This window comes from Achroia grisella, unplaced genomic scaffold, assembly GCF_030625045.1.
Source record: "Achroia grisella isolate CSIRO2021 unplaced genomic scaffold, CSIRO_AGI_Agris_v1 utg2716, whole genome shotgun sequence".
NCBI lineage: Eukaryota > Metazoa > Arthropoda > Insecta > Lepidoptera > Pyralidae > Achroia > Achroia grisella.
In genome coordinates this window covers 149,527-169,624 of record NW_026712761.1, presented here as the reverse complement: position 1 = coordinate 169,624, position 20,098 = coordinate 149,527, and the positions used below count along the sequence as shown (strand labels likewise).

The 20,098-nt window shown below is 34.7% G+C and overlaps 3 protein-coding genes across 4 annotated transcripts; all 3 read right to left on the bottom strand.

The window, feature by feature from the left end:
• Nucleotides 1-230: 230 nt before the first annotated feature.
• LOC131842992 (zinc finger protein 883-like) lies at nt 231-8,481 on the bottom strand. Its single transcript, XM_059191586.1, has 9 exons — nt 7,989-8,481; nt 6,896-7,009; nt 5,469-5,951; nt 4,862-5,061; nt 3,433-3,540; nt 2,926-3,147; nt 2,421-2,532; nt 1,176-1,280; nt 231-714 (listed from the first exon to the last, which is right to left on the bottom strand). Exons 1-9 carry the CDS (start codon nt 8,121-8,123, stop codon nt 565-567), a joined length of 1,629 nt encoding a protein of 542 aa, XP_059047569.1. The 5' UTR covers nt 8,124-8,481; the 3' UTR covers nt 231-564.
• A 2,678-nt stretch (nt 8,482-11,159) lies between these two features.
• On the bottom strand, nt 11,160-14,884 carry LOC131842988 (uncharacterized). 2 transcript variants are annotated; one of them, XR_009357508.1, is made up of 4 exons: nt 14,667-14,884; nt 13,915-14,025; nt 12,306-12,415; nt 11,160-11,290 (listed from the first exon to the last, which is right to left on the bottom strand). XR_009357508.1 is itself a non-coding variant. In XM_059191583.1 (3 exons), the coding sequence occupies exons 1-3, from the start codon at nt 14,112-14,114 to the stop codon at nt 11,229-11,231; spliced, it is 372 nt and encodes a 123-aa protein (XP_059047566.1). In that variant the 5' UTR covers nt 14,115-14,221; the 3' UTR covers nt 11,160-11,228. The 2 variants fall into 2 exon arrangements, 1 of the variants encoding a protein (XP_059047566.1); XM_059191583.1 differs by lacking the exon at nt 14,667-14,884 and having other exon boundaries at nt 13,915-14,221.
• Nucleotides 14,885-15,891: 1,007 nt separating this feature from the next.
• LOC131843018 (uncharacterized) lies at nt 15,892-20,078 on the bottom strand. Its single transcript, XM_059191610.1, has 5 exons — nt 19,758-20,078; nt 19,461-19,580; nt 18,083-18,332; nt 16,576-16,775; nt 15,892-15,981 (listed from the first exon to the last, which is right to left on the bottom strand). Exons 1-5 carry the CDS (start codon nt 20,076-20,078, stop codon nt 15,892-15,894), a joined length of 981 nt encoding a protein of 326 aa, XP_059047593.1.
• Between the last annotated feature and the right edge of the window lie 20 nt (nt 20,079-20,098).

Here is a 20,098-nt window from a genome sequence, read left to right as displayed (position 1 = left end):
TTTATAAAAATATCTGTGCCCAACGGTCATTATTAAAAAGTAAACAATCATTGTCTGTTTCATACACTGCGCACAGAGCAATGAATACTCATCTGCCACTTCCGTATCAAGGTTCAATTTCAAGGTGTTCAAGGTTCTTTGCTCGTACAAGGGACTTGTACGAGCAAAGAACCTTGAACAATATTTGCAAAAATATACAGTGCTAATAAAAGTACTTTACATGGTTATTGGTCGCGCCGCCAAGACTTTAAAAAATAAAAAACAAACATTTCGGTATTTTCTATGGGAAGGGTCTCAGCCCATACAGCTTTATCTTTTTTTTATTCAGCTTTTATTATCTTCGGTAAAATTCTGATATTATATTTTCATCAATCATATTTCTTTAGACATTATATACATATAAATGTTTATAAATTTCTCTAGCACTGGATCACCATGTTATCCTTAACAAATTTCCTTTCATATTTACTACTAGTTCCCGCCAAAATTCATAATGGCGTCCGTCGAGCATAAACAAAACGTTTTTTTGTGCTCCTAAGGCATAGGGCGTATAGGATTAAGTCCTTAAGATGCGGTATAGACTAGATTTTTGTGCTGAGTCTTTTCATGGGTCTTCATAGCTGTCCGTTGTGCGAATGTGGCTGGGCAGTATGTACATTTGTAGGGACGCTCGCCTGTGTGAGTTCTTCGATGGTTTGTAAGGATCCGATTTGTCTGTAGATATATTATTTTTTAATTATTAGATATAGAAAAATATATAAAATGAAAAGACAAACTAGATATACTTATTTTTCAACTATTACAGTTGTAATCATGAGTATGATTGTATCGGTCTGGGTATTTTCTAGGTTTATTATATATGTATTTACAAAAAAAATCTAAGTACTTATGTCAGTTGTCTAATATGTAATCCCATAATACAAGCACGCGGTTTCACCTGCTTGAAATTTATAGCCTATGCGTATTTATAATATGTACATACATTCCGATGTATAAGACATATTATTGTAAAGTTTCATTAAAATCCGTTCAGTAGTTTTTACTGTTATTAGAAGTTACAAACAATCCATCCATACTCACATACTTTTGCGTTTATAACATTAGTAAGATATTGATTTAATTTCTTGTTAACAAGAAAATTAAAGAGATATATATATAAAGATTCATAAACTCACACTGAAACCCCGTCCACATATGTCGCACATCTTGTTCTTCGGCATCGGTATCTTCTCATGCACGTACTGCCGGTGCGTCCGTGCCGAGTACGCCGAACAGAACGTCTGTTGGACCATCAAGAATACAATATAGTACTAAACACCGTACAATAATCTATACATATAAATAAAATTGGAGTGTCTGTTTGTAATATTGAAGTAACCGTTTTTTACTACATGCATATGAATATAAATACGGTACATACACCAATATAACATTTTTTTAAATTTTTGTCTGTCTGTTTGTTCCGGATAATTTCTGAAATGGCTGGATCCATTTTGACGGGATTTTAATTGGCAGGTAGCTGATGTAACAAGGAGTAACTTAGACTACTTTTATTTTAGAAAGATAAAGTTAAATTCCACGCGGACGAAGTCGCGGGTACAGCTAGTAATCATATAAACTATTTACGCAGCATGTATCATTTTACTACATCGTGACTAGGGCCCTCAAAGGACATTGCAAAGTGAACAAACATATCAAACCTAGGCCTATGCACAACAAAAGTCTGTAGATTTTGCAAAATTGAAGAGTGAAGAAAAAAATGTGTAGTTACATAATTTGTCTAGTACCCATGACTCAGGTCTGCTTAGATTGGGAGTAGATGGCGCTGGTGAATTGTCTATAGTTCTTATTATCACAATTCTACTATTTCTACTAATTTCTAAGTACCCATAACACAGCTCTGATTAGATCGGGAGTAGATGGCGCTGGTGAATTGTCTATAGTTCTTATTATCACAATTCTACTATTTCTAAGTACCCATAACACAGCTCTGATTAGATCGGGAGTAGATGGCGCTGGTGAATAGTCTATAGTTATTATTATCACAATTCTACTATTTCTACTAATTTCTAAGTACCCATAACACAGCTCTGGTTAGATTGGGACTAGATGGCGCTGTGTGGATTGCCCTGTGATTATTTAAGGTCCATGATTATTATTGATAGCCTCGGTGGTCTAGTGGTTTGGCATATCGTTTTCCTATTAGATAGTCGCGGATTCGATTCCTCGCACGGTACAAACATTTGTTGTAGTCTGGGTGTTTTCTATGTACAATATGTATTTATTAATAAAAAAAATGCAGCCATTTATTTATATCAGTTGTTTAGTACCCATAGCACAAGCTCTGCTTAGCTTGGGACTAGATGGTGCTGTGTGAATTGTCATGAGATATTATTATTGTTATTAAAAAAAACACTTACTTTATTACATATATCACATCTGTGCTTCGTGTTGTTCATATGCACCGACCTATAATGGTTGGTCATGCGGATTTTGCGTGCGAATACCTTGCCACACTCCGGACATGGAATCCTGAAGTAAATTAATACATTTTCATCCATTAGTAAGTACCATATATACTTTCATATAGTGAAAAGCTGTTAATTTGAAATTACAATCTTACTCTTCAATTTAATTTCTACCAGCTACCCACCCCGGCTTCGCACGGGTGTACATGTATTATACATAAAAACCTTCCTCTTGAATCACTCTATCTATTAAAAATAACTGCTTCAAACTTTGTTTTACAAATATTTGTATTCATGACCATGATTGTTTGTTTTTTTATGATGATAATGTAATTGTGCACGCACCTGTGCATATACATATATGTTATATGTATGTTTTATTCTTAATGTATATATAAAAGATGACGATGAACTTTATCTCAGTTCTCTGAGAGACGACTTATTAAAAAAGACTCACCTGACAGGTTTGGGCGGTGTATGTTTAGCGGCCGTCGCCAGGTGCCGCCTATACTTGTATACCGTGGGAAACTGTTTGTCACACTCGACGCAGTACGCCAGCTCTGTCCTCGTGTCGCCGCGGATTAGCTCCGGATGGTGCATCCTGTAGTGGTTCTCTAGGACGTGGTAATGAGCGTACGTTCTGCCGCAGGTGTGGCAGGTTGCTGGTAAGTGGTTACGTCTGGAAGAGAGAAAGAAAGAGAGCGAGAATAATTATATTGAACAGAGATTAAGAGCGTAGCGGTTTCTATGTTGATTTTCGCATACCTAATCCTTGTTAATGTAAATATAACTAAAACAATATTTATTTAAAAGAGCAACACACAAGTTTCTTGCTCATTCTTCTTGTGATGAGTCTGAATTCCGAATGAGCGCTAGAATAAAAAAACTTGACTATTCAAAAGTGCTTACATTAAGTTTATAATAAAGATTATTTCATGAAAAATTTAAAGGTAATTAAACTCACTTTATATGTTTCTCCAGAGTTCGTTTCTTCATGAAGCTCTTACCGCAGTGGTCACAAATGATCCGCTCGTGGACTTCCTTGTAATGATTGCTAAACTCCCTCAAAGTACTGAAATAGGTATATTATTTTTCTTTTTAAAAACAAGACAACTTTCTATTGCGGCGCAGTAAATAAATCTATTAAATAAATAAATAACTTTGGACAATTAACACAGGGCCATCTAGTCCTACGATAAGCAGAGCCTGTGTTATGGGCACTAGACAACTGAAAAATCCCATCAAAAATATAAATGTGAAATGAGAGCCAAGTTCAATATTATGATATATGCCTTGGTTGCTGACTTCAACGACAAAAAAAGTGAGATCTAAATGGGTGCCGAATTCAATGGTCTGTCCTGAAATTTATTTATAACAACATAAAAGATTCTGATATATTCCTTCGTATTCACCTAATTACCTATCTGCATGCTAAATTTGAACTTTCTAGGTCATCTGGAACTGGGTTAAAGTTTTGATCTATAGTTGAGTCAGTGATGAAAATGACGAATTTCGCAGATTAATATCTAAATAACAGTTTGTTTATAAAATTTGAAGCACATTCGTATCTTGCAAGTCTAAATATACGAGTCAAATTTATATGAAACAGTTCTTGAGTTATGAGGGGTTTTAAAGTAGCTCCAAATGGTTCGTGTAATATTACACATTGTGCTGCTCGCCAGTTCCGTTACTTGAACTTGGCTTGATATGCTACCGCGTGTGTAGATACTTCCATACTATCTATTATGAATTAAGTCAGTCTCTAATTAATCACGTGTTTACTACGAGATAGCCAAAACAATACAGAGTAGATTACTATACTACACTACGTTCATTACACTACACTATCTATTTTTCATACTCCTAAGTGATAAAGATTGTCCTGTCCACTCCTAACATACATATTTTTATTTTTTTATAATGTGGCATTAAAAAATATATAACTTTAAATTTTCAGCATTTTATCATCAACCCTTATTTATATAAGAAAACACAGTTAGCGAGGTCAGCTAATTATAAAACAGTCGCCGGCACCTGGCATCACAAGTATTACAAACATACACCACCGAGTGCACTTGTCTATTATGTGCGGTTTTTTTTTTTCGGACTACTCTAATGTTGTTTGTCGCAGCTGGCCTTCACAGCTTCACCGGATGATGGCGAGTACAGATGGCACTCCAAACTAAAGAAAAGACTTATGGAGCGGCTGAACGTTCAGTCGACTTCAGTCTGAGGACACCGCTAGGGGTTCGAGCCTCGGCTCAGGCCGTCGTAATTTCGATCCCCGTTTGAATTGGACGGGGCATCGATCAGAGGGGGCCTTGTGTGCTGTTATTGCCGTCCTGTTTATATAGCAAACAACGTTTACAAGGTCAGCTAGTGATAACACTCACCGGCACCTGGCATCACAAGTATTACAAACATACACCATCGAGTGCACTCGTCTGTTGTGTGCGGTTATAGCCGTCGGCCTGCGGGACAGCCAGCCGCATAGTACGCAGCGGTAGTGCACGTTGTGGCGCCTCCAGTGGTGCTCCAGTGACGGCCACGACGTGAACTTTACTTTACACATTGTACACTTGAGGGCCGATTGCTGGAAGGAAACAATTTAATTTACTTTACTTACTAAATAAATAAAATAAAGACTTATTATTATAGACTAGCTGTTCCCGCGACTTCGTACGCGTGGAATTTAATTTTATTTTTCTAAAATAAAAGAGTTTTTCTAAAATAAATGTAGCCTAAGTTACTCCTTATTACAAAAAAAGTCCCGTCAAAATCGGTCCAGCCAGATTTCTGACATTTCAGAGATTAGCCGGAGCAAACAGACAGACAGACAAAAATTGTAAAATTGTTATTTAGGTGTATGTACAGTATTTATATTCGTATGCATATACTAAAAAAGGTTATTTCAATATTACAAACAGACACTACATTTTTATTTATATGTATAGAGTATAGATATGTACAAAAAAAATATACAGAATAACCATTACTTACGTCCCGATGAGAAAATGTAATGTGCCTCTTAAAATCTACCTCTCTCTTGTATGCCTTATTGCAATCTTCACACTTATAAGGCTTCTTCTTGTAACTGCTAGTAATGTTGTCTCTTTCTAATAATTCTTCTATTTCTGTCTCATTCAAGTACACTCTAACCCAGTACTTTTTTGAATCACTTAAATCTATATCACTTTTGATCACACGCGCTTTACTCTCATACCTTTTTATAGAGTGTTTCTTTATACTCTCTTTTTTTATCTGTGGCACTATATTGTCTATGAATTCCGGTGGGTCGTCTTCAGCTTTAAAATCCTGAAAGGAATCATCAACGTCGTCTATCTCTTGTTTAATTAAATTGTCTACTTCTTCTTCTAGGTTGTTCTCCTGTATTGGTTTTGGTTCATCCTCATCTATAATGACATCGTAGAAATCTTTTTGTATTTTTGATAAATTTGATAGACTTGATAGTGATATGTTTCCCTGAAAATAATTTAAAAGCAAAATTATTGTAGTTTTTTTTAAACTTTCATGTTTAAGACATTTTTATGTTGTTAAATCTTAAATACTTTATCTGACTTACTATTATATACACCTAAGTTTGTGAGATGTTTGTTACTCTTTCACACTAAAACTAGTGAACTGATTTTGATGAAACTTTACAGTAACATAACTTACACATTAGAATAACACATAGGCTATAATTTAAAAATATATTATGTAAATTGGGTGAAATATTATATTTCGCCCAATTTATGTGTCTATATTACACGTTGTCTATATTACAGTTACATGACATTTATCATGTAACTGTAATATAGACAAAGTTGCGCGGGACAGCTAGTATACCATAAAACTATAAATAAAATTATTGTAGTAGTATCAATTAATTAATCAGGGGTAAATGATACAAATAAAGAATATAGCACGAGGATGATGGTCTAACAGTTTAGCACACTGCCTAACTTCTAATGGTCGCAGGTTTTATTCCTTACACAATGGCAACATTTGTATTCATCAATAGTGATTTTGAATAATTTCTAGATATATAATGTGTGTATTTATAAAAAGAAAATTATATAGCATGAGAATGATGGTCTAGCAGTTTAGCACATTGCCTATCTTCTGATGGTCATTGGTTCTATTCCTTGCGAATATTTGTCTTATATTTATTCATCAATTTAAGTGATTATATTGGTCCAAATGATTTCTATGTACAAAAAGAAAATAATTTAAGTATTTGTATCAGATGTCTAGTAGCCATAACAACACAAGCTCTACTTAGTTGGGTCTTGATGTCACAATGTGAATTGTCCTGAGTTTATATTATTTTTCTTCTTTTTGTCTATATGTTACTGATTTTGTCTATAATTTATTCTATAGCCTATTAGGTTGATTTTAATTTTTTTCTATTTTTTTAAACTTACCAGTGCAAAAAGTGATTCTTGCAGTATAAACTGTGCATGTTGAATACGATCCTGGAATTTCTGGATCCCTTTCAGAAGCGCTCTGCATTCCCAACATAAATATAATTTTGCATCCTGCAAATGAACAATTCAAACATTGATGATTTGGTTTATAATACTGAAATAGCAAACATGAACAACACTACAGACAGTACATATTCATGTGCTGTTTGTAATATATACATATTTACTGAGCGAAGCCTATTACTAACGAAATGATTGCTTGAATGATGGTGTGCATGGCAACAGTTGATCATGCACCGGACTTTCATTTAAGGACAGATATCATCAAGTACAAAATGTAAATAAACTGTCTTTAAAAAAAAATAAGAAATTCAGTCGTGTTTCTTGCTAGTTCTTCTCAATTCAATCTGTATACTGAACTGAATAAGAATTTAATTATTCAATATTATTAATATACATTCTGAGATAAACAAGAATTTTATATATTTTTCGAAAATTGCAATCACAGAGCAATTTTTATTTTCGAAATAATCAATTTAATCTGTATACTGAACTGGATGGTAGGAAAAATTTACTGCTCATAAGTGGCTCAAATGTTCTACATGAATAAATTATTTTTGATTTTATTTAGGAAAAAAATAAGTAATTTTTTTATTTATTTTGAAAACCAACAGCGATATACAAATAATATGTACTTAAAAATAAGGCCAATTAAAGAAATATTCAGTATTACAACACTAAAGTATTACTGACGACCTTGGTGGTCCAGCGGTCTAGTACACCAATTTACGACTGATGGTCGCTGGTTCGATTCCTCGCACGGCATAAACATTTATATTCATGAGTATGATTGTCTGTATCGGTCTGGGTGTTTTCTATGTATAATATGTATGTATTTACAAAATAAAAACTATGTATATGTATCACTTATCTAGTACCCATAACACAAGCTTTAGCTAGCTTAACTTGGGTCTAGATGGCGCTGTGTGAATTGTCCTGAGATTATTATTATTATTAACATATTATTGTTCTGTTTATCCACAAGTCTAATTTATAATAATGTAATTTAAAGTAATGACAATATACTCACTGAATACTGTTGCTGATCTCCTAACAAGCTGAAGAATAAATCCGCATACTTTTTTATTAAAGCTGTTTGCCTGTCTGTACTGAGGCAGCCGCGACAAATGTCTTTTCTATCTAACTCCACTTTTACTGAATACATTATCACTTCATTTAATTTCCTATACCTTAATTCTGCAAATAGTCAGAAGTTTCTTAATTTTTTTTAGCTAGTCTTTACTTGATGCTAAGGGCAGTATATACAGCTTAAAATATAACTGAGTTTTCACTTTAATTTGTTTATTATTTCGTGTAAATTTCATATCGTAGAATGCAATTGATATTTAAAATTAGGTAGATGTACAATATTATATCTTTATGAGAGTATAATGTTCATAAAATAGAAAAAATATTGTTTGTAGATAAAAGTTATTTGCCGTTTCTCAAATAAGAATTGAATTATTCAATATTACTAATATGAAATTCTAAGATAAACAAGAATTCTATATATTTTTCGAAAATTGCAGTCACAGAGCAATTTTTATTTTCGAAATAATCTGAATTCCTGTAACTTGTCGATTGACAGCTTGACTGATAGATTTGTATTGCTGAACCACAGAATACATTCAATAATTTTGTTATATATAATCTGTGTATTAAACTCAGCTGTTAAAATTGGCGTCGCACTAGCCTCTTGTAAATAAAAAAAAAAGAATTGGCGCCATCTACAAATCCACATGTATTTAGTTCAAGGTACAAATTATAACCATCTGATATATTTATTTTTCAACACACTTGCTCGTAAATTGGATCAAATTTCACCGGTTTTTTATATATAAAAGCTTATAATGCACGTTTGTGCATAACAAATATTTTTATGTTTTTAATCAAATTCGAAGTGACCGCTGCACGGCTCCAGCCAGTAGGCAGCGCGCTGATTTAAAAAAGTAAAACAGCAGAAAAGTAACAGTAAGTAAAGCAAAATTGAATATATCGTGATTTTTTTATTATATTCTCGCAACTTTGTTGAAAATTATAATAATCTAATTTTAGGAAATATTATAAATAAGTACTTATATTGTTTTATTGAATTTAACATATTAAATCAATCACATCACTTGTCATTTTAGTGGGTATATGTGTACAAGGAACATAATACTCTAAAGAGGTGTCTATTTCGACAAATTTTGATGTCAATATCAAAAGAAATAGTTTGGTAGTAAAAATAATAAAAACATTTAAATTTACTGTCTTCCATTTTTATTTTTTCGAACTATTCTAATGGAGCTGGCATCTGGCCTTTACAGCTTCACCGTCTTTTTACATAGATTACATCGGTAAACTCGTGTTTACTGGTCTGTCCGGGTCTGTACCGGTTTCCGTCGCTTGTGCCTGTCGTGCAGCAGCTTGCGGTGCGTGTAGAGAGCGCCCGACTGCGCGAACGTGGCCGCGCACTCCGAGCACGAGAACGGACGCGCGCCCGTGTGCGCGTTCATGTGCTGCTGCAGCCCGGACTTCGTCTGGAAACAGACCATTGTCAACTTTATGACAATGCACTTAGGTGCCCTTTACGACAGAAAAAAATAAATTACCATTTTTGTGAATTGATGTAATGAAAGAGGGGCTAATTTGTTTTTTTATACTACTATCACCATAAATGGTCTAAAATAGTGTAAAAATAACAATATGCAAACAAGCATACGTCCCATCTAATGTGCTGGGACTGGCACTCTACACCTCGTCTGTTTATAGTTTATGCGACTGATAAATGAAATCAAGATAAATGAAAGTAAAAAAAAAATGGTACAGCAACAAGTCATAATCTGTAGGTAACATCGAGTAAGATATATTAGCTGTTAGTATACTAGCTGACCCCCGCAATTTCGTTTGCATTGCATTCTTGACATTTATACACATTATACATTACATTTCGCCCAATTTACAAAATTTCTTGTTAAATTGCCTATGTTTTTTTCCGACCTATAAACTAAACTACTGTAAAGTTTCATCAAAATTGCCTAGTACTTTATGCATGAAAGAGTAACAAACATCCATCCATACTAACAAACTTTCGCATTTATAAAGTTAATAAAATACATTAAGAAACAAAACAATACTTACTTCAAACGCCTTAGAACAGATGGTGCAAATTTTGTTCTTCGGTCTTGATTAGTCATCGCCTGTGCTTCAACCGGACGTAGAACACGCAGTCGCCGACGTATGAACGCCTGCAACGATATACAGTTACTGAAGATGTACCAGATGTAACTTACAAAGTAAGCTACTTGACGACTGAAATAGGTCACAAAGTCAAATAAAACTTTGTACGAATTCAACTGTGTACCTGTCTATTTCAACAGCTCGAACATTTATAAATTTGTAAGCTGTGTACATTAAGAAACACAAAAGAAAATTACACGATAACAGTTATCGTGGAAATTTACCTGCCGAGGTTTTTTCGGGAGACTATAGCGTGGGGCTTTTCAAACGCCATGTGGAAACCATAGTAACAAATTCACCAGATTCTATCACGGTGGTTTCCAGGGGAACCGTGTGGTCAACCTGACAGGGTACACATTATAATAATCCCTTTTCCCCCTATAGGCGTCAGTTTGCGGTACACCTGATGGTAAGTGATTACTAGCGCATATGAGCCGATCGACCTTTTAAGAAGGAATAAGCTCTTTTCTTGAAGGTTTTAATATCGATACATAGAAAAACCGTTTTAGTTAAAAAAAGTTGATAAGTTCATTAAGGCGTTTAGAATACTAAGTTACAATTCAAATTGACCAAACCATTGATTAATTTTAAAATACATATTCAGACATTGACATCCAAAGCAGACCTGGATTGGGACCTCTTAGGCCATCGAATTTAGTTGGTAAGTTTATTATTGAGTTTAAGATGCTTAGAATACTAAAAGATAATTTATACTGAACAAGCAGTTGATTAATTTTAAAATAAATTTTCAGACATTGACATCCAAAGCGGACCTGTATTGGGTTTTAATATCGATACATCGAAAAACCGTTTTAGTTAAAAAAAGTTTATAAGTTCATTAAGATGCTTAGAATACTAAAAGATAATTTATACTGAACAAATTAATCAACTGAATTTTAAAATACATTTTCAGACATTGACATCCAAAGCGGACCTGTATTGGGACCCCTCAGGTCATCTAATTTAGTTGGTAAGTTGAAGGATATTAGTGGTCTTACTTGGTCGCACAGTTGGCATGAGTAGATCATTTCCTTCGTGTGTACCGACTCTATGTGATGTTTGAGTAGAGAAGCAAACTTGCATCTCTTGTCACAGTGGGGACATTTGTGTCTGCAAACAAAACATAAATACAATCTATACATATAAATAAAATTGGAGTGTCTGTTTGTAATATTGAAGTAACTGTTTTTTACTACATGCATATGAATATAAATATTTTTTTTTACAATTTTTGTCTGTCTGCCTGTGTGTTTGTTCCGGTTAGTCTCTGAAATGGCTGGACCGATTTTGACAATAATGTAATAAGGAGTAACTTAGGCTACTTTTATTTTAGAAAAATAAAAGTAGCCTAAGTTACTCCTTATAACTATTTATGGTGGACGACTGAGGCTTTGAAGCCGGCTACCGCAAGGGAAACCCCAAGTAGCGCCCGTGGCTTGTGACACGGGTGTAGGTTTAAAAGGCCCTTTTAGAATGCATTAACACTCACCTTCACTACTTGCAGTTACCCCCCAGGCCCAACTAAGACCGGAATAAACCCATTTCTAATACAATTCACTTTAGTATCCAAAACACAACTGGCACGCTCTGCGCTAGTCGACTGAATGCCGCGGCTCACGCAACGAAAGAGGAGTATTGAACTACCGACCTCCGTATTTATAGACCAAAGTCAGTGTAGTAGGTCGGTCTATAAATACTAGATGGCGCTATTTACAATATTTGTAATAATCTTTACATTGGGTACTTCATTAGTACTAAAAACAAACTACCTTCTTTTAATATATTTTTAAAATATCTGATTTTTTCTACAATAATGATGTGAATTCTAACACTTATAACGCGTTACTTATAAATTATTTAACTTTACTCGCTGAAGGAGCTATTACTTTATATATAGCTATTTACTATACATATTATAAACGAAATATGTATGTACGTCTCATTAAAATTAAACTAAACTAAGAACACTTTAAATAAAAAACGTATGCACAGTAAGAACATGAACTAAAAAAGTAATGAACTAAGAATCGAACCCGCTACCACCGGATGTAAAGCGGTGTGTTAAACCGCTAGACCACCTAGGTTGTCAGTTGTTCTTATTCTTATAAGTAATTGTCGGCCTTACTTGAGGTCTTCGTCGGTGTTATGTTTGAGACTAGTGCGTAGATGCATCCTATATATATATTCAGCCTTAAACTGTACATCACACTCCGCGCAGTATGCGTCTTCTTCTTTCTGAAATAGAAAAAAAAACAATATTTTTTTAATGCTATGTAGTACCAAGTTAAGCAGAGCGTCTTTTATGGGTACTAGACAACTGATATAAATATACAGGTTAATTCTAGAAAACTTAGGGCAATTATGTTATTATTTTTTATTGTGGTTCTAGAAATATTATTTAGGGTTACGGTTCCAAAGTTTAAATGAACAAAAATAATAAAAATTAACCACAACAACCGAAAAATGGTTACATTTTGACCAAATTTCTAGGTTTTTCTTAAATGCCCATAATTTTCAAATTGCATGGGATAAATTTGTTTCTGATTTTTCACGTGATGGTTACAATCAATACTGTTACCCCGTTTCTGCTTGATGTTGAGTTCTGGAACACCCTGTATAATGTAGATATTTATAAAACTTTATAAGAATATTAAATTAACTTCACTTATTAGACGAAATCAGTTGAGAAACTACTCAATGGATGTCTATAGAAAGAACGCCACTCCTTTGAACTGGGGACTTGATTTTGAAATGTGAACGAAGTGGTTAGTTTTCGTTTTTTTTTACTTAAAAATAAACCCTTGACAACACAACCGAAGTTTCATTTTTAAGATCTTTAACTCTAACACTTGCCTGTTCGCGGTGCGCCGTCCGTCTATGGAATCGAATCCCCGATTCGCTTCTGTATTTCTTGTTGCATATATTACATTCGAACACTACCGACGTGTGGATACTGTAATAGAAATAATCATAAAATAATTTAAAAGAGCAACACACAAGTTTCTTGCTCGTTCTTCTTGTGATGAGACAGCTTTCCGAACGAGTGGTAGATAAAAAACAAATTGTTATGACTATTCAAAAGTGCTTAAATTAAGTTTATTTGAATAAATGATTTTCTATTTCTATTTCTAATCCTTATTCGCTTACCTTTCAGGGTAGAGTCAAAAAGCTAAATTATTTTTGACGAGTATTTTTCTCGAAGTTTCCTATGTATTCTAAATTGCAATTAAATACATTTTTTGGTATGTGAATAACAACAAAAAATGTATTTAATTGCATATACATCTATACATATAAATAAAATTGGAGTGTCTGTTTGTAATATTGAAATAACCGTTTTTTACTACATGCATACGAATATAAATACGGTACATACACTAATATAACATTTTTTACAATTTTTGTCTGTCTGTTTGTTCCAGCTAATCTCTGAAATGGCTCGACGTTTTTTGGCTTAGGCTACTTTTATTTTAGAAAAATAAAGTTAAATTCCACGCGGACGAAGTCTCGGGCTTATTACATCAGATAGATGCCAATAAAAGTCCCGTCAAAATCGGTCCAGAGATTAGCCGGAACAAACAGACAGACAGACAAAAAAATTTTAAAATGTTATTTTGGTGTATGTAGGGTATTTATATTAATATGCATGTGGGAAAAACCGATTATTTCAATATTACAAACAGACACTCCAATATTATTTATATGTATATATTATTAGCAATTACGATACTCACAGCATATGTTTCTTCAGGTCTGCGTTGGGTCCTAACACCTTCTTACAAATGGGGCACTTTTTACGAGCCTTGTGACTGTTACGCCGATGTAACTGATACAGTTTCTTCGTTCTGTGAACAGATAGGTATTTGGATGATGATGGCGTGATGGCGTGATGGCGCACCATTCCATCTGTACATGGAACCGAGGATGATAACATGATAATAATAATGTACTCTTCATTTAAGAAATATAATAAGTAGTGGTTTCAGACGAGCTTCCTCCTTCGTACACTAAGGTTGAAGAATGAACTACCTGCCGAGGTTTCTCGAGAGACAACATCATGGGGTTATCACGAAGGGTATAGGTAAGGTTAAGGTTTCTTAAAAGTCAGCAACGCGCACGTGAAACCCCTGGAGTTTCAGGCGTCCATAGGCTACGGTAACCGTTTATCATCAGATTGGCCGTATGCTAGTTTGCCACCAACGTGGTATAAAAAAAAACTTTCATACGTAGATTGTCATCTACGTAGTATAAATAAAAAACCACTATATTTTTGTCACATTTGTATTTAATCCGATAGTCGCGGGTTCGATTTCTTGCAGGGTGCAAACATTTGATTCATGGATATGATTGTAGGTATTGACTGGAACCGCCGCTGGCACACGTGGCATCGTATAGTGCTGTTCATGTATACGGGCGATGTCTCTTTCCATCTGGTGGGTCGTCCACATGGAAAGTGTTAGAGTAACAATAGAACCGAGGTAGTTACGGACTGGAACCGGCGCTGGCACACGTGGCAGGTGTGTCCGTGCTGGCTGTGGTCGTCGCGGTGGTGCCGCACCACCAGCTCCTCGCTGTGGAACTCCAGCTCGCACACGACACACCGGTAGCTCCTGTTATATATAAACTAACTTAGTTGGACCACTACAAAACCCTCAACCACACCATACCGCTCCAAAGCAACGTCCCCAGTCGCCCCTCCAATTGATGGCCAGTCCAATTCAAACGGGGATCGAAATTACGAAGCCTGAGCCGAGGTTCGAAGCAGTGCCCTCAGACTAAAGTCGTATCTGTCAGGCGGTAGTTAGCTTTCAGCCGCTCCATAAGTCCTTCCTTTGGTTTGGAGTGGCATCTGCATTCGCCCCCTATCGTCCGGTGAAGGTGTAAATCCTAGCTATGGTTAACAGCATTCACGAAGTTCGAAAAAAAAAGTAAAAAACAAAATAAAATATTAAATCGAATCTATATACTTATATAACACTACTTCTTAAGTAAGGATAAGTTAATTCAATTGTAAACTGTTCAATTGTAAATTGTAAGTGATCATGTATATTTACTATTTTGTTTTCTGTTAATTAAAAAGTATAATTGACAGCCTCGGTGGTCTAGTGGTTTAGCGCACCGCTTTACTATCCGATGGTCGTGGGTTCGGTTCCTCGCACGGTATAAACATTTGTATTCATGAGTATAATTGTTTGTATCGGTCTGGGTGTTTTCTATGTATAATATGTATTTATTTACAAAAAAAAATATCCAGTATCCATGTATTTACATCTAATACCCATAACACAAGCTCTGCTTAGCTTGGGACTAGATGGCGCTGTGTGAATTGTCCTGAGATATTATTATTAAATTAAATATAGGCATAGGTATAAAAAATATGACAACTATAAGAGACAGAAAAGTTCTATATATGAAGAAATCCTTACTAATACTACTATTAATGTGAAAGTAGGGATGTTTGTTACGCTTTCACGCAAAAACTACTGAACCGATCATCATGAAATTTTGTACTCACGTTCTTGGAGGCATTAGAATAAACATAAGATACTTATTATTAAAAAAAAAGTGTCTTTTTATAGAAAGAAAAAAATAAAATATCAACATTTTGCTACTTCAGCGCCATCTAGCAGCCAGTAATGAAGTTATTTAATAGATTCAATGCAAGCGAAGCCGCGGGTAAAAGCTAGTATTTTTATATTTATAATTTTCTCTTACCTATAATGTGTCGTATAATGTTCCTCTAATTCAGATTGAACGAGAAACCTTTGGGTACAGATGGGGCAAACAAATTTACCGGCAGTCTGAAAAAAAAAAATATTGGAGTGGCAAAAAAAATCACTACTCACTTAATGGTAAATGGTAACAGTCGCTATTGATTATTATTCTCTCTCATGATGCTTTCAATGGTGTCAATTTCTTGGACCGTTATGGTTAACATTGTAGCACACCACTTTACGTCCGATGGTTGCGGATCCGATTCCTCGCACGGTACAATCATTTCTATTCATGAGTATAACTGTTTGCATCAGTCTGCGTATTTTCTATATATATTAAGTATGTATTTACAAAAAAAAAGTATATTTATCAGTTGTCTAGTACTCATAACACTGCTTAGCTTGGGACTAGATGGCGTTGTGTGAATTGTCTTGAAATATTATTATTATTGTAATGCTGGTTGTTAAAATGTTATGTGCTGTGTAAAACTAAGTGTTATCTAAGATTTCATTTATTCAGTATATAGTGACAGTTATTAAGATAATTCTCTTTATTTTCTTCTGTCTCTGTTATTCTTCTGTTTTTCTGTTCACAATATACAGAAACTTCTTTTCAATTTTTCTAACATTCTTTTCTATTGGTGAATAAAGTTATTAAAGAAAATTACATACTTAGTATACCTTTTCATGTTTCTTCATATGGTGATTGAGGCACTTCTTATTGGAATATATTTCAACACACTCCTCACACTTTAATGTGCATTTAATAAATCTGCTGCTCTTTCTTCTACTCTCTCTGTCATTTATCATTTCTTCTTCACCCATAATTCTTACTCTGTATATATTCCGATGTTCATTTTCATTGGAATTATTATTTTCACCTGTAAAATATTTATGTATTTTTAAAACACAGAACGTAAAGTAATTTACAAGCTAAATTTGGAGTAGTTTGGTCATCTGTTGTACAACAAATTAGCTGAAGACTTGCAGAGAAGGTTGTTGACCCTAAATAGGTAAGTGCTGTGTGGTCCGCCTGCAGTTAAGTGGAGTGACGACGTATATAGCATAGGTTGCCGGTAACAACTGGGAGAGAAGGGCTGAAGATCGTCCCTTGAGGGACACCTTTACTTAAGTTGGGGACAACCATAAAAGTCATGTGTGGGTAACAACTGGGAGAGAAGGGCTAAAGTTCGTACGTTGAAGGACACCATTGCTTAAGTTGGGGACAACCATGAAAGTCATGTGTGGGTAACAACTGGGAGAGAAGGCCTAAAGTTCGTACCTTGAAGGACACCATTGCTTAAGTTGGGGACAACCATGAAAGTCATGTGTGGGTAACAACTGGGAGAGAAGGCCTAAAGTTCGTACCTTGAAGGACACCATTGCTTAAGTTGGGGACAACCATGAAAGTCATGTGTGGGTAACAACTGGGAGAGAAGGGCTAAAGTTCGTACCTTGAAGGACACCATTGCTTAAGTTGGGGACAACCATGAAAGTCATGTGCGGGTAACTACTGGGAGAGAAGGGCTAAAGTTCGTGCCTTGAAGAACACCTTTGCTTAAGTTGGGGGCATCCAAGAACGTCATGTGCGGCTAACAACTGAGAGAGAAGGGCTAAAGTTCGTGCCTTGAAGAACACCTTTGCTTAAGTTGGGGACAACCAAGAAAGTCATGTGCGGGTAACAACTGGGAGAGAAGGGCTAAAGTTCGTACCTTGAGGGACACCTTTGTTTAAGTTGGGGAGAACCATGAATGTCATGATAGTAAGTTGTAACATTGTCATGAGACATCCGTGGTACCTATTTGCAGCCATTCCTCATAACTAAATTGTCATGCCTCTATAATTTCACTCATATCTCACCTCAAACCGAAAAAGTTTTGAAAGCAAGCTGTTTGGCGGCTGAAATAGGCAAGACATATCCATAGACAAGACATAGGTGACTTTAACAGCTTCGATAGTCACACCATTTCCATAGATCGCAGGTTCGATTCGATCCTATTGTGCAAATATTTGTATGTTTTTACAAAACAAATCCAAGTATTTATATCAGTTGTTTAATACCCATAACAGAAGCTTTGCTAAGCTTGGGACTGGATAGTGTTGTGTGAATTGTCCAAGGATATTGTTGTACATATTATATATTATACAATCTACCTTTGTAAACCTTACAGCTATAGTTTACCCATACCTTCATTATCTACATATACAACATATATTTCATCATCATCAGGAATATCAATTCCATTGATCTCCACTCCATGAGACGACACCTCTTCTGCTATACATGACTCTGTTCTTTCTTCAATACCAGGTAATGTTAGATTTGACTGATGAAAGGTAGAAATGAAATCTGGAACCGCAGCATCTAGTGGCTTTATTCCAACATTTTCAATGTTTCTTTGCTGCAGCTGTGACAGACTCGGTATAAGAGTCTCACCCTGAAATTTGATTTTTTAATCTATTATAATTGAAACTGCTGATAAACCAATATCCCTGATAATAATAATAAATTTTACTGTGCATAAAACAAACAAATTATAATATTTGTTTGTTTTTATGCAATAAAGAGAACTTAATATAAAAGTATGGTAACAAAAAACAGCCTTATCGCTCAAAGCATTCTCTTACAGACACTCTGGTGCAGAAGTTTTCAGTAAGTCTGTTGCTCTTTTGACTAAATATTGTACAACTTTACATGTTGAAGTTAAACTTGTCATGAATACAATTTACCAAATAGCATGTATTCTTAATACTAAATATGTTGAGTATGAAAATAAAACATTTATAGTGAACAGAGCAGACCACTTCCAACATGTAGAAACTGTTCATCAATGAATCTGTTCAGTAATTCCATGTTGAGATCGGAATCTAAACTGGTGTTCTGGTATGATCTACTGTTCTTCTAAAGTTGGTGTAATCCGCTTATAGATTATCTTTTCAAATAGTTTGGATAGCAGCGGTAGTAGACTAATTGGCCTGTATGATGTTATATAGGTAGGTGGTTTAATCTGGCTTGGCTATCATGTTTACTATAGAGACCTTCCAGAGCATTGGGAAATACTTTAGGCGAAGCAGAGCATTAAATAATATTGTCAGCAGAACTATTGCTTTCCTTGACACTTGTCTTAGGACCTCTACTGTTATGAGGTCATATGATATGAATATATATTGACACTGACAATTTGTACTCATAACCTTTGAGATTGAACTTCGGTAATAATCTTATGGGGTATGTATGACCCTTAAAGATGATGATAAATTCTCCCTAAATGAAATTTAAAAAAATTTAAAACAAGTACAAGGTCATTTGAAAAAAATTAGAACTGAAATTCTTATCAGTTCTTCTCAGATCGTAAATTTGACATATATTAAGAGTCTGTAATAGACCTACCTGAGAAAAAATGCATAGTAAACATATGCCGGGTTGCGGGTGGTACTGGATGAGATGGGCTGAAGATCGTGCCCAGTGGTATGCCTTGGGCCTATATCCAGTAGTGGACTGCAGTGGGCTGATGATAATGATGAGTAAAGATATTTTGATTTGATTTTATTGATAATGTACTAACCATTCTAGTTTTAAACAGACTTTTGATGATTGACTGAGCCTTCAGTACTTTATTTCTAAATGATACAATACTTCTCACATTAGCATTGCACTCCCAGCACACATTACAGGTGTCTGAAAACTGTAAACAGAGAAATTAACAACAATAATAAATAAATAACCCTGGATTGTCCAGAGTTATTTATTTGACTTGAATCCCTATGTATCATTTGAAAAGCCCTTGGGTAGATCCGCCCCTGTATTTTGTTATCTGCTGCTACTACTATAAAAAATATAATTTAAAGAAAATAGCAAATACCTTTATTTTTGAAATATTTGTTATAATTTTTGTGTCCACAGCAGGACGAAGCTTACGATCTGTACTCAAGCATATAACGCATATATTATATTTATTACAAAATGAGTTAATTTCCATCATAATTGTAGCAGCAATGCAAAACTTTGCAAAACAATAACAAACATGAAAATGAAAATAATAACAGAATAAAAATAATGTTAAAGATAAAAATAATAGTCCGTTTACATTGTCATAACTCATAACCAAAGAGCAAGTAATCACTACGCCCATCGCATCTTGTAATGTGGATGTAAGTTGGATCTCTAAATTAATCTGTGGCATTCTGAATAATTATATATTTT

Excerpts from the sequence above, each read along its gene's own strand:
- LOC131842992 (XM_059191586.1), bottom strand. The coding sequence starts at position 8,123 with ATGTATTCAGTAAAAGTGGAGTTAGATAGAAAAGACATTTGTCGCGGC. Across the intron at positions 5,952-6,895 it reads AAGAATCACTTTTTGCACTG|GGAAACATATCACTATCAAG; the intron begins GTAAGTTTAAAA and ends AATTATTTTCAG. Across the intron at positions 1,281-2,420 it reads GATGTGATATATGTAATAAA|ACGTTCTGTTCGGCGTACTC; the intron begins GTAAGTGTTTTT and ends ATGGTCCAACAG.
- LOC131842988 (XM_059191583.1), bottom strand. The coding sequence starts at position 14,114 with ATGTTATCATCCTCGGTTCCATGTACAGATGGAATGGTGCGCCATCAC. Across the intron at positions 12,416-13,914 it reads GACCTGAAGAAACATATGCT|AAAGAAGAAGACGCATACTG; the intron begins GTGAGTATCGTA and ends TTTCTATTTCAG. Across the intron at positions 11,291-12,305 it reads AACACCGACGAAGACCTCAA|ACACAAATGTCCCCACTGTG; the intron begins GTAAGGCCGACA and ends TTTTGTTTGCAG.
- LOC131843018 (XM_059191610.1), bottom strand. The coding sequence starts at position 20,078 with ATGCCACAGATTAATTTAGAGATCCAACTTACATCCACATTACAAGAT. Across the intron at positions 16,776-18,082 it reads TGTATATGTAGATAATGAAG|GTGAAAATAATAATTCCAAT; the intron begins GTATGGGTAAAC and ends AATATTTTACAG. Across the intron at positions 15,982-16,575 it reads ATATGAAGAAACATGAAAAG|ACTGCCGGTAAATTTGTTTG; the intron begins GTATACTAAGTA and ends TTTTTTTTTCAG.